We start from the raw sequence: 23755 nt of genomic DNA, 5'->3' as shown, positions 1-23755 counted from the left end.
CTGAAGAAGGGCTTATGCCTGAAACGTCGATTCTCCTGCTCCTCGGACGCTGCCTGGGCCTGCTGTGTTTTTCCAGCACCACATTTTTCAACTTTGCTATGCTGTGACAAGCTATTATGTAGTTCTCCTTCAACGGTGGTGGTGCTTTTCACAACTTTGCCATCCTCTGTTTAAAAGCAAATTGAAATAACTTCTCCTGCTCTCTGTTCTAATCCTCTTGAATTTAATTTGCTCTTCATTCTAAGCCCCACAATCACTGTAGACTGATTTAATTCTGTCCATTGTGTGTTCTCCTACCATAGTATTAAGCATCTCCAAGATATCACACAATCTTTCTTCTAGCAAAACAAAATCTGTAGGAATGGCCTGTCAAGATGGGGAATGTTGGCATTAATACATTCTCCTTTATTTGGCTTCACAAAGGTCGGTAAGGTTAAAAATCACACAATGCCAGGTTATAGTCCAACACGTTTATTTGGAAGTACTAGCTTTTGGAGCGCAGTTCCTTCATCAGGACTATAACCTGACATTGTTTGATTTTTAACTTTGTCCACCCCAGTCCAACACCGGCACCTCCACATGAAAGCTCAATTGTGCTGTCATCTCCACTTTCCTCCCTTTGACTGATGTATTTTAAAAATCTAACACTGACTTGGATAAATTCAAAGAACCAGCCTCCACTGCATTTTGAGGGAGAGAGTGTCATACTCAAATGTTCCTCTCAGAGCAAATGATCCTTTCAAAGAGAGGCCTCTTACTCTTGACTTATGTTTAACATGAAGGTGCAGGCTGTGGTAAGGTGACTGGCCTCAGGGCTCAAATGGGCTCAGATCCCACCAGGGCTACTGGTGGAATTTAAATCTAATGAATTAAATAGGAAATTGAAAGCCAGTTTCATTATGGGGACAGTTATGGGAAGTGTGTACTTTATGGATGGCATCGTGGCTCAGTGATTAGCACTGCTGCCTGACAGCGCCAGGGACCCGGGTTCGATTCCAACCTTGGGCGACTGTCTGTGTGGAATTTTCACATTCTGCCCGTGTGTTTCCTCCCACAATCAAAGATGTGCAGATTGTGTGGATTGGCCACGCTAAATTGACCATAGTGCCCTGGGAAGTGCAGGCTAAGTGAATTATAGAGTCATAGAGATTTACAGTGTGGAAACAGATCCTTCGATCCAAACACCCATACCGACCAGATATCCCAATCCAATTTAGTCCTATTAGCCATTGGCTCATATCCCTCTAAATCCTTCCTATTCATAGACCCATCCAGATACCTTTTAAATATTGTAGTTGTACCAGCTTACACCGCTTTCTCTGGCAGCTCATTCCATACACTTACCACCCTCTGCATGAAAAAGGAAAAGCAGGATCGGATGGGAGGGGGTGTTGAATCTTGGTGGGGTGCTCTTTGGAGGGTCGGTGCAGATTTGAAGGGTCGAATGGCCTCTTTCCACGCTTGTAGGGATTCTATGATTCTGTGACTTTGACAATTATTCTGGTAGGTATCCACCTGGTTCACTGACGTCCTTTAGGGAAGGACACGTTCTGTCCTTATCTGGTCAGGCCTACATGTGACTCCAGACCCATGGCATGTGGATTGGTTAATTAGGACGGCTGGTTTGTGATACAGAGTGGTGCAACAGTGCAGGTTCAATTCTGACACTGGCTGAAGCTATCACTAAGGCTATACCTTTTCAGCCTCTCCCCTTTCCTGTGGTGTGGTGACCCCCAGGTTGACCCCCTCACCACTGACTGTACTTCTAACGAGAGACGAGTCCTCTGGGCCTTGGGCAATTTTACCTTTCTTTGTGATTGAATCCTACCTGCCCGCCGAAATATCCAGCAAGCCACTCAGTTAGGGGAAGAGTTACAAACACTGTCCTTACCAGCCAAGCTGACATCCCATGAAACAACAGATATTAAAAAAAAACTGAGCTAGATAGCGCTTTGACATGAAATACAAGTGTGAGTGAGAGAGAATGACAGCAGTGTGACATCCTTCAACTCTGGGATTGACTCCAGAGTCTGTCTCCAGTGCTATGGATTCTAGCCATCCTAAGTAATGCTCTTTCTTTTTTCTTCTGCAGATGGTATTCACACGCTAACATGTGCACTGATGCTGCTTAATACGGATCTTCATGGACATGTAAGTGTCAATAGAGGGCAATGGAACAAGGCATGGGATGAGAAGATTGAGAATATAGCTTCTGAGAAGCGTCTTGATCTTGTCAAAGACCTACTTTACTTCACCCAGCATATACTGGCTCACATTTTATTTCCCGTTCCCGTTCTCCCTATTCCCTGGATGATTGACTGATTTATTGTTGACACGTGTGCCGTGATACAGTGAAAGGTATTGTTTTGCTTGCTATACAGGCAGATCTTACCATACAAAGTAAATCAGGGTAGCAGGACAGAGGGCAGAATACAGAGTTACAGTCGCAGAGAAGGTGTAGAGAGAGAGAGAGAGAGAGAGATCAGAATTAACATTTGAGAAGTCTGTTCAAAATGTGGAGAGGTCAGTGTGGAACTGGAGTAGACAAAGTCAGAAGTCACACAACATCAGGTTATTGCTCCTTCATTAAGTGAAGTTTTCAAATAAACTTGTTGGACAATAACCTGGTATCATGTGACTTCTCACTTTTTTCAAAATATGATATTCCTATTGTTGCTGCTACTGAGTTATCACACTAATTAGGCATTACAAATAGAAATGTCAGAAAATACCTATGAAAAACTGTAAAGTCACATATTTAGTTTTATTAAATGTAGCGATTGAAGTAATCTGTGCTGAAGAAATTGGAAATTCTCTGCTGTAAATGTTTGTAGACACTGGACGACAAATTGAGTTTTTAAGATCAGGAATAATCAATTTTTGTGAGCTGTTTGCAGAGGCCAATAGAGATCTGTAAAATAATAAAAAGGTTTAATAGGGTACATATTGAGAAAATGATTTCACTTTTATGGGAACTTCAAAACTAAAGGTCGTAATTATAAAATCGACACAAATAAATCTATTCCAATATCTAATAAATCTCCCCAAAGCATGTCCACCACCTACAAGGCACAAGCCAAGGGTGTGATGGAATATTCCCTGCTTGCCTGAATGAATGCAGCTCCAACACCTCAACAAGTTCGACACCATCCAGGACAAAGCAGCCCCCCACTTGATTAGCATCCCATCCACCACCGTCAACATTGATTGAGGCAGAGTGACAGCAATGTCTACCATCTACGAAAGGTGCTGCAGCAACTTCCCTAGACTCCTTCAACAACACCTTCCAAGTGTGCGACCTCTTCTATCTAGAAGGACAAGGGCAGCAGAGACATGTAGCACCACCACCTTCAGGTTCCACTCCAGGCTACTCACCATCCCAGTGGAAATATATCACGGTTCCTTCAATATTGCTGGGTCAGAATCCTGGAGTTCGCTCCTTAACTACATTGTGTGTCTATCTCTACCTCACGGACCTCCTTAACTGCATTGTGGGTCTAGCTAGACCCCATGGACCTCCTGAACTGTATTGTGGGTCTATCCAGACCTCATGGACCTCCTTAACTGCATTGTGGGTCTATCTAGACCTCATGGATTACAACTCACTGCCACCTTCTCCAGGGCAGTTCAGGGTAGGCAATAAATGCTGGCCCAGCCAGTGACAGACAGATCCCCTTATGAATAAAGCAATCCAATAGGGAATTCGAGAGAAACTTCTTCACCCAGGGAGTAGTGAGACTGTGAGGTGAGTGATGTCAATACACTAAGGGCAGCACAGTGGCTCAGTGGTTAGCAATGCTGCCTCTCAGCGCCAGGGAGCTGAGTTCGATTCCCGCCTCAGGCAACTGTCTGTGTGGAGTTTGCACATTCTCCCCGTGTCTGCGTGGGTTTCCTCTGGGTGCGCTGGTTTCCTCCCACAGTCCAAAGGTGTGCAGGTCAGGTGAATTGACCGTGCTAAATTGCCCACAGTGTTAGGTGTATTATTCAGAGGGAAATGGGTTTGGGTGGGTTACTTTTCGAAGGGTCAGTGTGAACTTGTTGGGCCGAAGGGCCTGTTTCCACACTGTAGGGAATTTAATCCCAAGCCTTCACTCCAGCAACAGTGAACTCGAGCCATCAGCATCAGCAGCTGTGTCTACGGAACTCACTGAAAACTAAAGTCCTTCTGGGTCAGTGTGAGCCCAACCCCATCTACTCATGATTATTTTGTCTTACTTCAAAAAATAACACTCCGGGATTACTCAAAGCTCTTTACCAGATGCCTGTCAATAAGAGATATTTCAATACCACTGTGATAACACCCCCCTCTGCAAGAGAAACAGGACAGGACACATCTTGCAAAAGCACAGTATTGTCATACAATGTATCGGTAAAGTCATAAAGTTAAACAGCGCAGAAACAGACCCTTCGGTCCAATTCGTCCAGGCCGACCAGATATCCTAAATTAATCTAGTCCCATTTGTCAACACTTGGCTCATATCCCTCTGCAGCTGAAAATGTGTTGCTGGAAAAGCGCAGCAGGTCAGGCAGCATCCAGGGAACAGGAGAATCGACGTTTCGGGCATAAGCACTTCCTGATTCTCCTGTTCCCTGGATGCTGCCTGACCTGCTGCGCTTTTCCAGCAACACATTTTCAGCTCTGATCTCCAGCATCTGCAGACCTCACTTTCTCCTCATATCCCTCTACACCCTTCCTATTCATATACCCATTCAGCTGCCTTTAAATGTTGTAATTGTACCAGCCTCTACCACGTCCTCTGGCAGGTGAAGGTGAGGATTGCAGATGCTGGAGATTAGAGTCGAGAGTGTGGCGCTGGAAAAGCACAGCCCTTCGTCAGGAACGGAATTCGTGATGAAGGGTTTATGCCCAAAACATTGATTCTCCTGCTCTTTGGATGTTGCCTGACCTGCTGTGCTTTTCCAGCACCACACTCTCACCTCCTCTGGCAGCTCATTTCATGTACACACCATCTGGATGAAAATGTTTTCCCTTAGGACCCTTTTAAATCTTTTCCCTCTCTCACCTTAAACCTACGCCCTCCAGTTTTGGACTCCCCCACCCTGGGGAAAAGACCTTGGCTATTCACCCTAACCATGCATCAAGGGATATGGAGTTCATGGAGTTGTGGTACAGATTAGCTGCTTAATTGAATCAAAGAGGAGGCTCAGTGGCTGTGTGGTCCCCTTCAGTTTGAATATGCACCTTGATCCAATTGGCCTATAACTGTACTTCACCTGAAGATTACCCTGGAATTTGACTCCTTATCAGGGGAATTTCACAAGTTTATGTGAAGAGTTAGGAATAATTCTGCCAAACTTTAGCACTGATTAATGTTTGTACTCCAAACTTTGCACTTCTGTTAAGGCTTTGGTAACTGAGCACACTTTACTATGGGGAAAATTCTATACAGCAGTGGAGTTATCTTCTAGGAGAAAGTGAGGACTGCAGATGCTGGAGATCAGGGAAGAGAGCTTCTTCAAGGAAGGCATCCTTGTAAGAGGATTCGCAGTAGGTTAAAATCTTCTAGGGAAGAGAGCTTCTTCAAGGAACGCATCCTCGTAAGAGGATGAAGAAGGGCTCATGCCCGAAACGTCCGTTCTCCTGCTCCTTGGATGCTGCCCGACCTGCTGCGCTTTTCCAGCAACACATTTTCAGCAGTGGAGTTATAGCTTGTACACATAGAGGTTAACACATCCTACTGAATTCGGCTTTTAACATTGTCCTTGATTCAGCAACTTGAACGATTTTAAGAAAGTATTCTGCCAATCACCTAAATAAAGGCCTAGCTGGAGGCCAAGGAATAAGCGGTGACAAAACTCATATCTCTAACATTCCTTCAAATTCCTAACTCCACATTGTGCTGGGAGTAACCATCAGCAGCAGCACAGTAATTGGGCTTCAGAATTACAATAGCTCAGCAGGAGCTGAGTTCAATTTAATCTATCTGAGCAGTGAGTTCACTGATGACTTTGCAACCAATAGCAACCAAATGCTCCCTACTTCAATTGATGGCCTCCGAACAAAGACTCATCGTTGCTGAAACAAGGTGTTGATTATACCTTTCAGTCAAAGTTGGATAAGAACAGGGGGAGGCCATTCAACTGTTTGAGCCTCTTCTGCCATTGATTTAGATCATAGCTGGTCTGTGTTTTAACTCCATCAACCTGCTTTTGTCGCTAAGCTTTGCCTAGCAAAAACTATTAATCACTGTTAAGACATTTTCGTTTGACCCCCCCCCCCCCCCACCCTCAAACAGCTTTTGGGGGATGGGGAAACTTTCAGATTTTCACGTGAAGAAGTGCTTTCTGACAACACTGTTGAAAAACCTAGTTGGAATTTATTGATCATCCCTGCTTGTCCCCTCCGATCAGAAGAGAAAATAGTTTCCCTCGATCTACTCTCTCAACACCTCTTTAACACTTCAGTAAGATCACGCCTTGACCTTGTATTTAAGGGAATACAAGCCTCATCCAAGTGTTCCGAGTTCTTTTTATGTTTTTTTTCAATATGGATGCGCATTCTTTCAGAAGGTATGCTGTTGGGAACTGAACTCCAGAGTAGAGGTGAGACTGACTGCCCTTGACATTAAGGTAGCATGGGAATCTATGTAGCCCTAGCAAATTTTATGTCAATAGGATTCTAGGGGAAACTCAGTACTGGTGGATGTCATGCCTAGCATAAAGGATGATGGCTGTGGAAGTTAAATGCCTCAATCCCAAGACATCTCGACAGGAGTTCCTCAGCATAGTGTCCTAGTCTCCTGAGCCCAGTCATCTCCAGCTGCTTCATCGATGGTGTTTCTCCACCCCTCACTTCATAAAGTCAGAAGTGGCGATGTTTGCTCAAGCTTATACAATGACCTGGGCAATACAAGTTTGGGCTGATAAGTGACAAGTAACATTCACACCACACAAGTGCTGGGCAATGACCTTCTTAAAAAAGGGAGGACCTAACCATCTTCCCTTAACATATTCAACTGCATTACCATTGCGGAATTCCCCATCATCAACATCCCAGGGGATAAACTAAGATGGATCAGCCATATAGTGGAGTCAGAGATAGATAGGGTGATGAAGAAGGCATTTGGCACACTTGCCTTCATTGGTGAGGGCATGGAGCAGAACATTGAGTGTAGGAGTTGGTATGTCATGTTGCAGCTGTACAGGATGTTGGTGAGGCCACTTGCAGAATAATGCATACAATTCTGGTCACCCTTCTATTAGGAAGGACATTGTTAAACTTGAGAGGGTGCAGAAAGGATGGAGGTTTGGAGTTATAGAGAGAGGCTGAATTGGCTGGAGCATTTTTTCCCTGGAGTATCGGAGGCTGAGAGGTGATCTTCTCGAGGTTTATAAAATCATGAGAGGTGTAGATAGGGTGAACAGCTAAGGTCCTTTTCCTACGTTAGGGGAGACCAAAACTAGAGAGCATAGGTATGAGGTGAGAGGGGAAAGATTTAAAAGGGACCTGAGGGGTAACCTTTTCACACAGAGGGTGATGTGTGTATGTAACAAGCTGCCAAAGGATGTGGTGGAGGTGGATACAGTTACAACATTTAAAAGGCAATGGGTAAATGAATAGGAAGAGTTCAGAGGGATATGGGCCAAATTCTGGCAAATAGGACTAGGTTAGATTGGGATGTCTGGTCGACATGGACAAGTTAGACTGAAGGTTCTGTTTCCATGCTGTATGACTCTCACTACAAGAGCAAGGAATCAGAGGCTGTGAATTCTGATGAGCAACTCACCTCCTAACTCCCCAACGTCCATCTATTTACAAAGCACAAGTCAGGAGTTTTACAGAATACTCTTCACTTGACTGGATGAGTGTGGGTCCAACAACACTCAAGAAGCTGAAAGCACTCAACAATCCAGGAAAAAGCAGCCCGTTTGATAAGCACCCTATTCACCATTCATTACTTTCACCACTGAAGTACAGTGGCAGCAGTGTGTATCATATACAAGATGAACAATAGCAGTCCAAATGATGCTCTTTGACAGCATCTTCTAAACCTGTGACCTCCCTCAACTAGAGGGACTAAAGCAGCAAATACATGGGAACATCATCGCCTGCGAGTTCCCCTCCCAGCCACTCACCATTCTGTCTTGGAAATATATCGCCATTCCTTCACTGTTGTTCGCTCCCTGACAGCACGATGAGTGCCCCTGCATGTAATGCTGTTTGAGTTTTTTGAGTTCAGATGTAGGGATGTTTTATAACAGTTACACAGAGCTTTAGTGAGACCACACTCAGAGTATTGCCTGCAGTTTTGGGTCTCTACCTCAGAAAGGATATACTTGTGCAAGACCGAGTGCAGTAGAGGTTCATTGGGCTGATACAGGAATTGGCTGGACCATCCGTGTGAGGAGAGGTTTGTTCGACCGACCCTATATTCACGAGAGCTTTTGGAAGGATGAGTGGGGGTCAGATTGAAAGGTATAGGGGGTGAGGTGGTGGCCTAGTGATATTATTGCTGGACTGTTAATCCAGGGGGTCCAGGTTTGAATCTTGCCATGGGAGTTGGTGGAATTTGAACCTAATTTTTTTAAAACCTGGAATTATGAATCTGATGGTGACCATGAATCCATTGTCAATGGTTGGAAAAATTCTTCTGGTTCACTAATGTCCTTCAGGAAATTCTTACCTGGCCTACATGTGACTCCAGACCCACAGGAATGTGGTTGACTCTTAACTGCCCTCTGGGCAATTAGCGATGGGCAGTAAATGTTGGCCTAGCCAGTGACATCCATGTCTCATGAATAAATAAAAAGAAAAATTCTAACAGGGCTGGATAGACTAGATGCAGAGAGGATCTTTCCCTGGGTTGGAGCCTAGAATTGGGGACACTGTCTGTAGATACAGGGTAGACCATTTGGGACTGGGTTTAGGGAAAGTTTCTTCTTTCACAGGACAGGGAACCTGTGAAATTCTCTACCACAGAAGGCAGTGGAGGCCCAAGCTATTAAAAATATTCAAGAAGCAAATGGATAAATGTTTAGATTTTTTTAAAAGAGCCTTAAGGGGTATAGGGAGAAAGCAAAAATATGGCACCAAGACAAAGGATTAGTCATCGAGTGACACAGCAAAGAAACCGATCCTTCAGTCCAACCAGGCATAGAGTCATAGAGGTGTACAGCACGGAAACGGACCTTTCATTTCAACTCGTCCGTGCTAACCAGACATCCGAGTCTAATCTGGTCCCATGTGCCAGCACTTGGCCCGCATCCTATTCACATACCGTTACAACTTTTAAAAGGCATCTGGATGGGTATTAGGCTCGATGATTTCCTCTGGCAGCTCATTCCATACAAGCACCACCCTCTGTGTGAGAAAGTTGCCCCTTGGGGCCCTTTTTAAATCTTTCCCCTCTAACCTTCAACCTATGCCCTCCAGTTTTTGAGTCTCCCATCCTGGGGAAAAGACCTTGTCTATTTTATCCATGCCCCTCAACTTTATAAACCTCTGTAAGGTCACCCCTTAGCCCCCAACACTGCAAAGAAAACAGACCCAGCCTATTCAGCCTCTCCCTATCACGTCGACCATAATCCCAAACTAAATTAGTCCCATCTGCCTTCACTTGCCCGATTTTCCTTCCAAACTTTTCTTACTCATGTATTTATCTAAGTATCTTTTAAACATTGTGACTATACCCACATCCACCACTTCCTGTGGGAGTTCATTCCACACGCAAACTGCAGCGTGTTTAAAGTAAAATTGCCCCTCATGTCTTTTTTTAAACATCTTTCTCCTCACACCTTAAAAATATGATGTGGAGGTGCTGGTATTTGACTGGAGTAGACAAGGTCAGAAGTCACACAGGTTATAGTCCAACAGGTTAATTTGAAATCATAAGCTTTTGAAGCGCTGCTCCTTCATCAGGTGATGAAGCATGTGAAATATGCCCTTAAAATAGTTGTGACCATATTGAATGGCTCAGAGGGTCGAATGGCCTCCTCCTATGGACTGCAGCGGTTCAAGGGTGGCATGGTGGCTCAGTGGTTAGCACTGCTGCCTCACAGCACCAGGGTTCCAGGTTCGATTCTGGCCTCGGGCGACTGTCTGTGTGGAGTTTGCACGTTCTCACCCGGTTTCCTCCGGGTGCTCCAGTTTCCTCCCACAGTCCAAAGATGTGGAGGTTAGGTGGATTGGTCACGCTAAATTACCCATAGTGTTAGGGGAATCAGTCAGAGGAGGATGGGACTGGGTGGGTTACTCTTCGGAGGGTAGTGTGGACTTGTTGGGCCGAAGGGCCTGTTTCCATACTGTAGGGAATCTAATCATCAAATCAAAAAAGGAGCAGCTCACCATGATCTCCTCCAGGGCAGTTAGGGATGAGCACCAGAGGCTGGCTTAGCTGGCAATGCCTACATTCTGCGAAAGGATTTGTATTAAAGGGTAAAAAAGTGGTGCCAGGAGGTTTGTAGGGAAGACATGCTAGTATAGGGACCGTTTCAGCCGAATGGCCTATCTCTGTGCCGGAAACTCTGTTTCTCCGCGGCACTGCCTCTTCCTTACCACATCGTTCCCTCACACGCTCAGGAGGCTTTCTCTTTTGCTTGGGCTCTTAACTTTCCTTTTTCTGATCACAGAACATCGGCAAGAGGATGTCTTGTTCCGATTTCATCGGGAACCTGGAAGGTCTGAATGACGGGAAAGATTTCCCAAAGGAACTCCTCAAGGTAAGATTGCGGAGAAAAACAATTAACTTTTTATTGACACTGGTCATGCCCAGACAAGGGACTTCTGTAATATTGAGAGTTTTTTTAATCAAAATCCTTCCAGTATCCTCTTTTTTTATTAAAAAACACAATTCTAATTGCTTGTCAAGTCCAGCAAACTCAGAAAGCAGCATCAGTATAAGTTTAAAAGTATTGAGCAGCATGGGCTGCTGATCTAATCAGTTTTCATTGAGTTCTGGGAATATGCGATTAAACTGTTCTCATTTAATAATGGAACTGTCTTTTCATTATTGCACTGAATGCTGACAGAAATTAGCTTCATGCTCAAACTAACCAAATTCAATGGCATGGAGGTTGGTCAAAGTTGGTAATGTTCTGATACAGACAAGTTTCATTTGTTCAGTCCTTTGCCACAAGGTCCTGTATGTGTCCATGTTGCTCTCTCTCTCGTGCGCTCTCTCTCTCGTGCGCTCTCTCTCTCTCTTTTGACTTTTGCCTATGAGGCCTTGAAAGAGTACGAACAATCCTGCTGCTCCTGCATTGTTACCAGGAGTTCATGGTGTCCTGATAAGTCAAATTTTGTTTCACTCATGAGTAGATATTGGAGCTGACATGAGGAGTTGAGGTCTAGATTAGAGTGGTGCTGGAAAAGCACAGCAGGTCAGGCAGCATCCGAGGAGCAGGAAAATCGACATTTTGGGCAAAAGCCCTTCATCAGGAATAGACACGTACCAACAGATTTAGGAACAGTTTCTTCCCCTCTGATATTAGACTTCTGAATGGACCCCTCAAATTTCAAATTTAATGTTGATCTCGCTCTTTGTGTGTCTTCTCTGCAGCCGGAACACTGTATTCCTCGCTCTGGTATATTACCCTCATGCACTTTGTATGGTATGATCTGCCTGTACTGCAAGCAAAACAGAACTTTTCACTGTACCTCTAGGTACATGTGAAGGGCTGATGAAGGGCTTTTGCCCAAAATGTCGATTTTCCTGCTCCTCGGATGCTGCCTGACCTGCTGTGCTTTTCCAGCACCACTCTAATTTAAACTCTGGTTTCCAGCATCTGCAGTCCTTGTTTTTACCATGAGGAGTTGAGCACAGGGCAGTCTTGAAGGGCCGAAAAGCCTTACTCATGCTGTAGCTAATTGCTTTCTGAATGAAGGAGGTCATTACGGTAAGTGTAGAGCAATGTTTCCAGTAATTTTTCCAATCCTTTCTTGGGATGTGGTTGTTATTGGCAAGACTTGCATTTGTTATTGCTAGAAATGAAATAAGCTAAAAATAAATGAACAAACTCCCTCTGGTACAAAATATTAATAATTTGAGTCCTGGTACATGGCAAGTTTAAGAGACTGTATAGTTTCTCAAAAGCTTTCTTTGCCTCAAGCCTGCTCCTGTTGTACACTAATTGATAGAGGTTGATTTGTATCATTCAGCAGTGCAGTATCATTGTCTGCACAACCACGAGGATAGTAGAAGGTGAAATGGATAGATATTTTTCTTGACCAGTAATTCCTGTTACCAGGTTTCTGTTTTTATGCTTTTTAACAAAGACTGCTATTCACTGCAGTGCCCGCGGGGTCTTGCAATACACTGTTTGGAATTTTAAACTTTAGTGCCTGTGGAAGGAATAATCTCATTAATTCCCCATGTATGAGACCAATGCAGGTTAAGGAACTGGGTGAGGTAGCACAAAGTGACCGAATCATTGTAGTGCTGAGTTTGAGACATCTTAACTAAAGTTAATTCTCAAATATCAGGCAGCCCAGTGGGTTCCCCGATCACTTGCAATGTGTTGCAGTGTTTTGTTTCTTCACAACTGTTCCAATCATACAGCAAGGATTCGTAAATGTATCAATGTGGTTTATTTATTCAAAATGAAATTGGACCATTCAGTATCCCATCCTGTCCTATGGTGGATTATCACGCAGTTTAAGATTTGATTTAATTTGTTGTTGTCACATGTAACTAGATACAGTGAAAAGTTCTGTTTTGCTTGCAGTACAGGCAGATCATAGCATACAAAGTGCATGAGAGTAATAGACCAGAGCGAGGAATACAGTGTTCCGGCTGCAGAGAAGATGCACAAAGAGCAAGATCAATATTAAATTTGAAATTTGAGAGGTCCATTCAGAAGTCTAATAACAGCGGGGAAGATGCTGTTCCTAAATCTGTTGGTACGCGATGGAAGAAGTTGGAAGGGAGTATAACCGGGGTGGGAGGGGTCTCTGATGATGTTGGCTACCTTTTCACGGCAACGAAATGTGTAAATGGATGGGAAACTGCATGATGGTCCGGGCTGTGTTCATAACTTTCTGTAGTGTCTTGTGGTCCTGGACAGAGCCATGGCCGTGCCAAGCCATGATGCATCCAGATAGAATGCTTTCTATGGTGCATCTGTAAACATTTGTGAGGGCCCTTCTGGATATACTCCCTTGCAAGTCTATACTTAAATATAAAGTCGCCGTAGTCTTATCAGACCACAGGGCTACTCTGTCATTACAGAGAAACGACTGGTGGTGATTTAACCTGAAGGTCACGGTTAAGAAAAAGAAGGAAGCATATGTCAGGTATAGACAGGTTAGATCGAGTGAATCCTTAGAAGAGTATAAAGAAAGTAGGAGTATACTTAAGAGGGAAATCAGGAGGGCAAAATGGGGACATGAGATAGCTTTGGCAAATAGAATTGAGGAGAGTCCAAAGGGTTTTTACAAATATATTAAGGACAAAAGGGTAACTAGGGAGAGAATAGGGCCCCTCAAAGATCAGCAAGGCGGCCTTTGTGTACAGCCACAGAAAATGGGGGAGATCCTAATGGATATTTTGCAACAGTATTTACTGTGGAAAAGGATATGGAAGATATATACTGTAGGGAAATAGATGGTGACATCTTGCAAAATGTCCAGATTACAGAGGAGGAAGTGCTGGATGTCTTGAAACAGTTAAAAGTGGATAAATCCCCAGGACCTGATCAGGTGTACCCGAGAACTCTGTGGGAAGCTGGGCCTCTTGCTGAGATATTTGTATCATCGATAGTCACAGGTGAGCTGCCTGAAGACTGGAGGTTGGCAAACGTGGTGCCACTGTTTAAGAAGGGCGGTAAAGACAAGCCAGGGAACTATAGACCGGTGAGCCTGACCTCGGTGGTGGGCAAGTTGCTGGAGGGAATCCTGAGGGACAGGATGTACATGTATTTGGAAAGGCAAGGACTGATTAGGGATAGTCAACATGGCTTTGTGCGTGGGAAATCATGTCTCACAAACTTGATTGAGTTTTTTGAAGAAGTAACAAAGAAGATTGATGAGGGCAGAGCAATAGATGTGATCTATATGGACTTCAGTAAGGCGTTCGACAAGATTCCCCATGGGAGACTGATTAGCAAGGTTAGATCTCATGGAATACAGGGAGAACTAGCCATTTGGATACAGAACTGGCTCAAAGGTAGATGGTGGTGGTGGAGGGTTGTTTTTCAGACTGGAGGCCTGTGACCAGTGCCACAAGGATTGGTGCTGGGTCCTCTACTTTTTGTCATTTACATAAATGATTTGGATGCGAGCATAAGAGGTACAGTTCGTAAGTTTGCAGATGACACCAAAATTGGAGGTGTAGTGGACAGCAAAGAGGGTTACCTCAGATTACAACAGGATCTGGACCAGATGGGCCACTGGGCTGAGAAGTGGCAGATGGAGTTTAATTCAGATAAATGTGAGGTGCTGCATTTTGGGAAAGCAAATCTTAGCAGGACTTATACACTTAATGGTAAGGTCCTAGGGAGTGTTGCTGAACAAAGAGACCTTGGAGTGCAGGTTCATAGCTCCTTGAAAGTGGAATCACAGGTAGATAGGATAGTGAAGAAGGCATTTGGTATGCTTTCCTTTATTGGTCAGAGTATTGAGTACAGGACATTGGATAGGCCACTGTTGGAATATTGCTTGCAATTCTGGTCTCCTTCCTATCGGAAAGATGTTGTGAAACTTGAAAGGGTTCAGAAAAGATTTACAAGGATATTGCCAGAGTTGGAGGATCTGAGCTACAGGGAGAGGCTGAACAGCTGGGGCTGTTTTCCCTGGAGCACCGGAGGCTGAGGGGTGACCTTATAGAGGTCTACGAAATTATGAGGAGCATCGATAGGATAAATAGGTAAAGTCTTTTCCCTGAGATTGGGGAGTCCAGAACTAGAGGGCATAGGTTTAGGGTGAGAGGGGAGAGATATAAAAGAGACCTAAGGGGCAACTTTTTCACGCAGAGGGTGGTACGTGTATGGAATGAGCTGCCAGAGGAAGCTGGAGAGGTTGAGAAGGAGAGTCCTTCACGGTCACGGTTGATGCGGGAACTGAAGTCATGCCATTGGCATCATTTTGCATTGCAAATCAGCCGTCCTGCCAACTGAGCAAACCCCTTGAAATGATATCACATGCAATAGATAGAGCTTTGCAAGGTGCTGCTGTCCTGAATGCCAAAGACTGCCAGCGACAATGGGCAGTATTGCTGAGCAACGTTCCCTGTAACCTGAGCATCTGCATGGCCCCACAGCTACCTGGAGATGCTGGACACCATTCAGAGTGCTTCCACATTGACATCCACATACGGATGCTGTTGCCGTGCACACACCTTGAAGGTGTGTACAGTGGGGGGAAAATATCTAGAGGTAAATTAATAGTTGCTGGGTCATTAAGTTGCTGAACTAGGATTTTGAGCCTTCAGGTTCTTCTCTGGGACTTGTGACATTAGTTTGGCTAAGACTCAGGTGTAGGGCTGAGGGAATACTGTTTTCATGATAAGACATGATACTGAAGTTCTGTCTGTTCATCAGATAGATGTCAGAAATAGCAATTTTGTATTCCAAGAGAAGGAAATTGTCTCCATGTCCTCTGCAGATGCTACTAATAGCCCTTCCTGAAGAAGGGCTTATGCCCGAAACGTCAATTCTCCTGTTCCCTGGATGCTGCCTGATCTGCTGCGCTTTTCCAGCAACACATTTTCAGCTCAGATGCTACTAATACACAATCTTATTTGTTATTTTCTGGAATCCTGCTAGTTTTGTCTACATAACATCAGGAATCATACTGCAGAAAGGAAACAAACTCCATTTCAAAGGATGTTGGGATATTGATGCAAATATATGTATTGCAAAACTGTTTCTTATTGGCCTGCACAAATTGGCAGCTGTGGCCCAGAGGATTGGTTGGTCTTCAGATTTGGTGGCACTGCCTCCAGTGGCTGGAGGACCATCAACCATAATCTCCCTGTTACCCTTCATTCATGGGTTTGGGGTCACTGCAACCCTCAGGATTGATGCACAAACCCACAAGTGGATCAGAGAGAATCATTCTGCAGCCACACCAAAGCCTGCTTTAGGCAATACAGATCTTAATTTTATTCTGATCATAGAGCAGCCACAGTAAGTGGTGGAGGCTGGTACAATTGCAACATTTAAGAGGCATTTGGATGGGTATATGAATAGGAAGGGTTTGGAGGGATATCGGCCAGGTGCTGGCAGGTGGGACCAGATTGGGTTGGGATATCTGGTCGGCATGGACGGGTTGGACCGAAAGGGTCTGTTTCCGTGCTGTACACCTCTGACTCTATTATTTCTTTCCCTTTGGCTCCTCTCCTTGAAGGTATTGATGTTTTTATGCCCAACCCTCTAATGATTCTGTTTTACGTTCTGATTTTCTGCTGTTCATGGGATATTTGTGAATCATGACTGTAAAGGCATGGTGCAGATATGATAGGCTGAATGACCTCCTCCTGCATTGTAATATCTCCGTGAGAACACTGGAGACAACAAAAGTAATAGATTAGATTCCCTACAGTGTGGAACAGGCCCTTTGGCCCAACAAGTCCACACCAACTCTCTGAAGTGTAACTCACCCAGACCCATTTCCCTCTGACTAATGCACCTAACACTATGGGCAATTTACCATGGCCAATTCACCTGACCCGCACATCTTTGGACTGCGGGAGGAAACGGAGCACCCGGAAGAAACCCACGCAGACATGGGGAGAACGTACAAACTCCACACAGGCAGTCACCCAAGACTGGAATTGAACCTGGGTTCCTGGTGCTGTGAGGCAGCAATGCTAACCACTGAGCCACCATGCCGCCCAGAAAGACATTGAGCTTTAGCGAGCCGGACATGATTTGAGCATGCAATATTCTGATCTGGAGTCAGACGCGCTACCACTGCGCCACAAGCCCACAGCCTCGTTGAAAGTCATTATCCAAAGCCCATTATTAATTCATCAGTTTCATTTTCTGAAATCTATTCCTTTTTCTCGACTTGTAATTTTTCCCTCTTTCTGTGGATTTACATACACAAAAAAAAGCTGTGGAAAAATTATGATACGGATAGAGGCCAATCAACCCATCATGGATACATCAGCTGAAAAGGAGAAAGGGAAAAGCTGGCTGCATATTCTAATCCCACGTATCAAAACTTGCTCCAGAACCTTGCGGGTTTAGGTGCAGATCCAGGTTACAGATCCAGAGTTTCTACTTCAACTACTAAACTGGGCAGTGAGTGTCAGGCACCCACCAGCCTCCTGATTTCGAAGCTCCTCGGATGCTGCCTGAATTGCTGTGCTCTTCCAGCACCACTGATCCAGAATCTGGGTGTTAAGTGGTTTTCCTTATGTCTCCCACTGCTGGTCACTTTGCAACTATGTCTCCATTATCATTGTCATGCCCTTTTATTGTGTAAATTTATCCATCTTGTTATAAATGCTGCGTGCCTTCAGGCAAAGAGCCTTCAGTTTTGTCTTTTGAATGTTTTTCTCTACACTGACTTTACATGCTGCTGCATTTTTACATTTGCTTGTCCCTTCCTGTCTGTCTGGTTATCATTATGTGCTATTGCCTTGCCCTTTTATTTCTTCCAAATCTCCTCTCATGTGAACACCCTACACCCTCCTCCCCATTTTGTAGTTTGGAGCCCTTTTGATGGCCTGGATATACAATTTGGTAAAAACAATGACTGCAGATGCTGGAAACCAGATTCTGGAATAGTGGTGCTGGAAGAGCACAGCAGTTCAGGCAGCATCCAAGGAGCTTCGAAATCGACGTTTCGGGCAAAAGCCCTTCATCAGGAATAAATACAATTTACCAATGTAGGCCACATCCAGTGTAAGTCGGGAGTGTGGTGCTGGAAAAGCACAGCAGTTCAGGCAGCATCCAAAGGAGCAGGAGAATCGATCCAGTAAGCCAGGTGAAGACTTCTCCAGCTGCATAGCTTCCACTTTCCCCTGAACTGGCACCAGTTCCCTTTGAATCAAAATCTCTTTCTCCCACCCAAACATTGAAGGACACATTCAACTCCCCGATCATATTTTCTTTACTTTCTCTTTATTCGTTCACGGGGTGAGGACAGTAGGCAGCATTTATTGCCCAGAGGGCAGTAAAGAGTCATCCACATTGCTGTGGGTCTGGAGTCACATGTAGGCCAGACCAGGTAAGGATGGCAGTTTCCTTCCCTAAAGGACATTAGTGAACCAGATGGGTTTTTCTGACAATCAACAATGGGTTCATGAGATCATCATTACACTCTTACTTCCAGTTTTTTAAATTGAATTCCCCAGGCATTTATCTGGGTCTCTCAATTAACAGGAGAAAGTGAGAACTGCAGATGCTGGAGATCAGAGCTGAAAATGTGTTGCTGGAAAAGCGCAGCAGGTCAGGCAGCATCCAAGGAGAAGGAGAAGGAACAGGAGGAGCACGATTCCTGAAGAAGTGCTCATGCCCGAAACGTCGATTCTCCTGCTCCTTGGATGCTGCCTGACTAGCTGCGCTTTTCCAGCAACACATTTTCAGCTCTCTCAATTAACAGTCCAGCGATAATACCATAAAACCATGCCCCCACCCCACATTAGCTCATGGCTCTGTTTGTAACCTTGATGTTGTTACCTTTGCAGTCTTGCTTTGACCCGAGAGATTTATACTCTCTCTAAACAGAACCTCCTCCTTAGTCCTACTTATGTCATTAATCTCCAAATGGACTCAACAATTTTTCCCACACTCTGAGCAGATGTCCTTGAGCAGTGGCAACCAGGCAACTGACACAACCTTTGTGATTCACACTGTCCACTGCAGAGAACAACAGCATACTAATGCCCACTATTTCATTTCCACTCACATGCAGCGAGGATTAATGTTCAAACAGCCTTTCAGAATGTGCTTTTTGAGTCTGTAGAGATTTAACTGGAGGAAATTACAGAGTGAGCCTCACATGCCTGTACCATACTACGCAACAGAGAACGTTGGTTGCTGGAAATCTGAAATGGAAATGAGAAAAAAACTGGAGAAACTCTGCAGGTGTGTGGAGAGAAAGCAGTGTTAATACTTTGGGTCGAGTGACCCTTCTTCAGAACTGACAGTAGCTAGGAAAAGGTGGTGATGACAGGGGCTGGGGAGGAGGTAGTTGGAAATGGAGCCCAAAAGGAGAGAAAGTAACAGGCAAAGGAGTAGTTGATGGTGGGAAGGACAAAAGCTGACAATAGCAGCCCTTTCCCCCCAACGGGTGAATCCTCTTTCTTCTGATTGGAGGAGGCTTTGTCAAAACTGTACTATCTAAGGGTCTTCTGTTTGTTGGGAGTGGGTAAGACTATAATTTTCTGTTGTGGACAGTCAGGATTAGGGCTTACAGTATACGGATACTTGCAATGGAGAGCGATTCCTCTGGGTCTGAATGTACCTGAGGGATGAGTTATATCTCTGGAGACTTTGAATTTTTGTGTTTATGCCTTTGCTTGCTGATAGTGTGTCATTTAACTGTGCACCCTCTTCCTCTCCTGCTCCCTGCTGACTGGGTAGCTTTTCCCCAGAGAAGTCTTTTTGTTTGGGATGAGGTGATGGTACATACACAAACATGCAGCTTCATTCTTAGAATTAGAATAATTGTCATGTGTACTCAAGTACTAAAGTGCAGTACAGTGAGAAGTATATAATGTCACCATGCACAGTGCCATCTTAGGGTATGAAGTATCTAGTTCTGAATCTTCAGTACTAAAATAGATAAGGTACAAAAATAGAGAAATAAAGAAAAAAGCTAAAGGTTCCACATGACTGTTTTTCATAGGAAAATAACTAAAGTTAAAAGATAATCATTGCAGTCTTTCTATGGTTTGCAGTCAGTCCACGCTAGGAGCTTTCCATATGTGGTCTTACTCTCCCTGGTGCTGGGCTGACCCCAATTGAGCTTGTTAGCCACTGACAGCCATCTGGAACAGACTGACCGCTCCAGGCCCCCAGGCCACAGAGGCCCAGTGTGGAGGCCGCCCAGCTCCAAGCTCCCAGTCCACGGGACCGCCCAGCTCCAGGCCCCCAGTCCACGGGACCACCCAGCTCCAGGCCCCCAGGCCAGGACCACCGTGCTCTAGGTCCTAGTCCACCCACCTCCAATTCTAACACTGATGGGCCACTGCCTTCCATATTTGGAAAATGGAAAGGTGTTTCCTTCTGTTTCACAGTCATAAACAATGGAAGGAAGTTATCTATGATGATTACTTTCAAACTCCCCCATGTGAAACACTAACCCCAAGAATGGACTGACTCCCAGAGAGCCCTGAAGCTGTTGACACACTTCCTACAACTACAGACACATTCCCGAGGAACTCTTGTAAATGTAGACGATCTCTTGTAAATGTAGACGGGCTGCCAGGGATAGTCTGCAAATATTCACTCCCTTCCATACAGGCGTGTATATTTCCATGTCTCCTGTGCAAGCTCAGTTGGGGATCAGCCCAGCACCAGGGAGAACAAGACCATGTATGGAAAGCCCATAGCGTGAACCAACTGTAGGCTGTAATGGTTATCTTTTAACTTTATTTATTTTCCTATGAAGAACCGTCATATAGAACTTTTAGTTTTTTTTAACTATATTTCTCTATTTTTGTACCTAATCTATTTTAGTGGATATCCTTAGAACATTGGAGTACTCCCACAGATATTGTCTTCTCTCCTTGATCAAATGTGGGGCATTGCTAGCAAGGCTATCAATTTTGTTGCCCATCCTTTAACTGTCACAATCAGTGGTTTGCTTGGCTATTGCAGTTATGAGTTGACTGTGCTGCTGTAAACCTGGAGTCACATGTACACCAGACTAGGTAAATATGGCAGATTTCAATGAAACATAATGGGTTTTGTTTTTGAACAGTAATGAAAGATAATTTAAAGGCCAGATTTATTGATTTAACTCAGTGCTGCAGTGGGATTTGAATCTCTATCCCCAAAGAAGTAGCCTGGGTCTCTGGGTTACTAGTCTGGTGATAATACGCTACGCCACCATCTTCCCAAGAGCTTTCATGTAATATCTAGAAAGTATAGATGGAGAATCATGTTCCTTAGCTAACGGAAATCTGGTAACTACACAGCACTCCCTGGGTTCCAGTGCGGATCCTGAATCCATGGGTTCCACTTTGAAAAGTCCTATTTTAACTGATATCTAATCAGACATTGCTGATTTTCACCATATGCAGTCACTTCCTATTTCATACATGAGTTCACAAGCGTTAAACTCAGCAGGCAGCCCTGGGATGCTTGATTATTTTCTGATGCGCTCATTTCCGAACCGACCTTACAAATAAAGTTGAATCGCAGATTCACAGCACAGACCTGTGAACAAACTGGTAGGGGGGAAGGTGGGGCTGGTTGTTCTTTTCTCTCGATGCTTGACAAAACAAAATACTTCGCTTAAGTTCCAGCAAATGCCTTTCTCTCAACAAAACCACAGCAAAGAACAAAGTGCAGCAAATGTTTCCCTAGCTACAATGATCAGGAGATTTAATATTCGTAAAATAATTAAGCTCACCTCTTGAAGTCCATGCTTTCAATTTGATGCTCCCTTTCCTATTGTAGTTCAGAGTATTGCTAATGTATGCACTATAGAAACATCAGCAAAATTCATTTTTAAAAATTAAAACACATTCCAATAACTACCTACGATTCACAGTCTTGGTATATCATGGTACATTGATGTTGCCATGACTTAACTTTCAATAGGCTAACTCTGTTCAGGCACCCCTATCCTCATTACCATTTCTTTAAAGGCTTGATTGAATAGTTTTTAGATCACGCGGTACATTCTATCAATCAAGATCACTCCCTTTTAGTGATTAATGCCCAACCTTTGCCATTGTCATTTATGTTCCCTTATTTACAATAGTTCAAACTTTGGAGAGAAGCTTAAAAATTCCCTATCTGACCTCTGAGACCCAAATCAAGGTAGCATTTGATGTCTAAACTCCACAGGCTAAGCTGTGAATTTTGTGATCCAGTTTATAGCTTCAGGGGCCTAGTTGATTTGGAGGTGGTGTGTTACAAGTTCAGCTTCTCCACTTACAGATTTGTCCTGTTAGGTGTTGTTCTAGCTTAAGGGTGTTAAGTTATTAGGACTGGAAATCCCAATGGGCAACACGATATTTGCTGTAACGTTGCTTACATTACTTGACCTGACTGGCACCATTTTTGCTGTGACCTTTCCCTCTCTCTGACTTAAGACCACTGTCGGCTCCACATTGTTGTCTGAAATCCAGACTGCCCACCGGAACTGCTTTCCATCCCCACCACGTGAAACCATTCCCCCACCACCCTGGGAGCAGTCAGTACTAGCCCTCATACATGACGGAGTTGCCCCTCCTGACCAGACACCTCATCCCTTCCCTACAGGCCTGAGGGCTCCACTGAACACTACCAAACCCCCTCCCTCCCAAACTGGCTGAGGTAATGGCAAATGGAGGGGCCCTGAGAAATGAGGATAAGTCCCACTCAGCAGGTGCTGAGGAGGAGTGGCAGCCTGGGAGGAGCGGCAGCCACAAAGAAGGTGACACACATCCGAAACAAAAAGACCCCACCAGGTAGCTGTCATGATGGGGTCAGGAAACACTGATGACCCCCCCCCCCCCCCCCGCCCAGGCAAACTGATAAACAAAGTCCCCCCAGCCCCATTTCCACATTTAGAGGGTCCACTGTGGAAGGTACTATAACTACTGTAAAATGTTATTTGTTTTATACTGTTATTTTTAAAATTTATTTTAAGTTCTGTTCTGTCACAATGTAAGAATTTAGACATACAAAATCCTATATTTCAACTTAGAGGGTACTGATGTTTTAATTTTTTTCTTTGTCAAGGAAGGAACCTAACTCTGGCTTTAACATTGATTCTAATGGGAATTTATGCTTCACTTAAAGTCTTTTCACTTAAGATCACGATTTTCAGGAATGCAACCCTGATTTTGAGCAAAGAAACTCTGCAGTTCCGATGGGTGCTTGTTCAGTGTTAGCATTCTGTCCTGGAGTGAAGAAATTGTGTTGCAGACTCATACTCTAGTGTGTTACTGAGGGACTGCTGCATTGTCAGAGGGTGCAGGCTTTTAGATGAAAGGTTGAACCAAGAACCTGCATACTTAAGTGAATGTTAGAAATCCTGATGCACTATTTGAGAGTTAAGGAGATCTCTTGGAATCCTGGTCTATATTTACACATAACCAGAGATAGCCAGACACAGGTGAAAAATCCAGGCAATGTGAATGGGAAGGGCATATTTCTTTACTAGAGATGTCAATAACTGGGCACGTAGTTTTAAAGATTGGAATAATTAGAGTAGATTTGATGGTTTACTTCATCCAGTGGGTGGTGGAAGCCTGTTTCAAATGATGGCAGAAACCTACATCATATATAGAAAGTACTTTGATGTGCAGTTGAAATGCTATAGGGCTATGGACTAGGAGCTGGATGTGGGATTAGGCTAGATCACGTCAATTTGGCCAGGACAGACACATGGGCTGAATGGCCTCACTTTGTGCTGTAAAATTTGTAGATTTGAACCAGGTTTCTTCTATTAGCTTGGAGGCGATAGTGGCATAGGAAAATGCAATCACTTTGTACTCAGAGCAGGTGCAATATTTTATTTTGGAAGGATAAGTGTGTTGTGTCCTACAATGTACATGTAATGAGTATGGTCAGAATACAATGTACCTGAATGACATGCAGAAAAGCAGGATACTACAGAAGATGTTGGAAATCAGATTTTTGAAAATTTTACTTATTTGTTCTTGGGCATCACTGGCAAGATCAGCAT

The 23755-nt window shown here is 44.3% G+C and overlaps 1 protein-coding gene across 9 annotated transcripts in view; it reads left to right on the top strand.

Moving 5' to 3' along the window:
* The window catches only part of LOC122541902 (PH and SEC7 domain-containing protein 1-like), a 210720-nt gene that overhangs the window by 138652 nt on the left and 48313 nt on the right, over nucleotides 1–23755 (top strand). For all 9 annotated transcript variants that reach the window (XM_087982551.1, XM_087982553.1, XM_087982552.1 and 6 more), the window contains 2 exons: nucleotides 2093–2151; nucleotides 10591–10680. In XM_087982551.1, the coding sequence (XP_087838677.1) occupies nucleotides 2093–2151; nucleotides 10591–10680 (149 nt within the window). The remainder of the gene's footprint in view (nucleotides 1–2092; nucleotides 2152–10590; nucleotides 10681–23755) is intronic.

The sequence above is a fragment of the Chiloscyllium plagiosum genome, unplaced genomic scaffold (genome assembly GCF_037043375.1).
Source record: "Chiloscyllium plagiosum isolate Xiang-an unplaced genomic scaffold, Cpla_swu_hap1 HiC_scaffold_43, whole genome shotgun sequence".
Lineage (NCBI taxonomy): Eukaryota > Metazoa > Chordata > Chondrichthyes > Orectolobiformes > Hemiscylliidae > Chiloscyllium > Chiloscyllium plagiosum.
The sequence above is the reverse complement of the archived record's forward strand: the minus strand, read 5'-3'. Positions and strand labels throughout refer to the sequence as shown.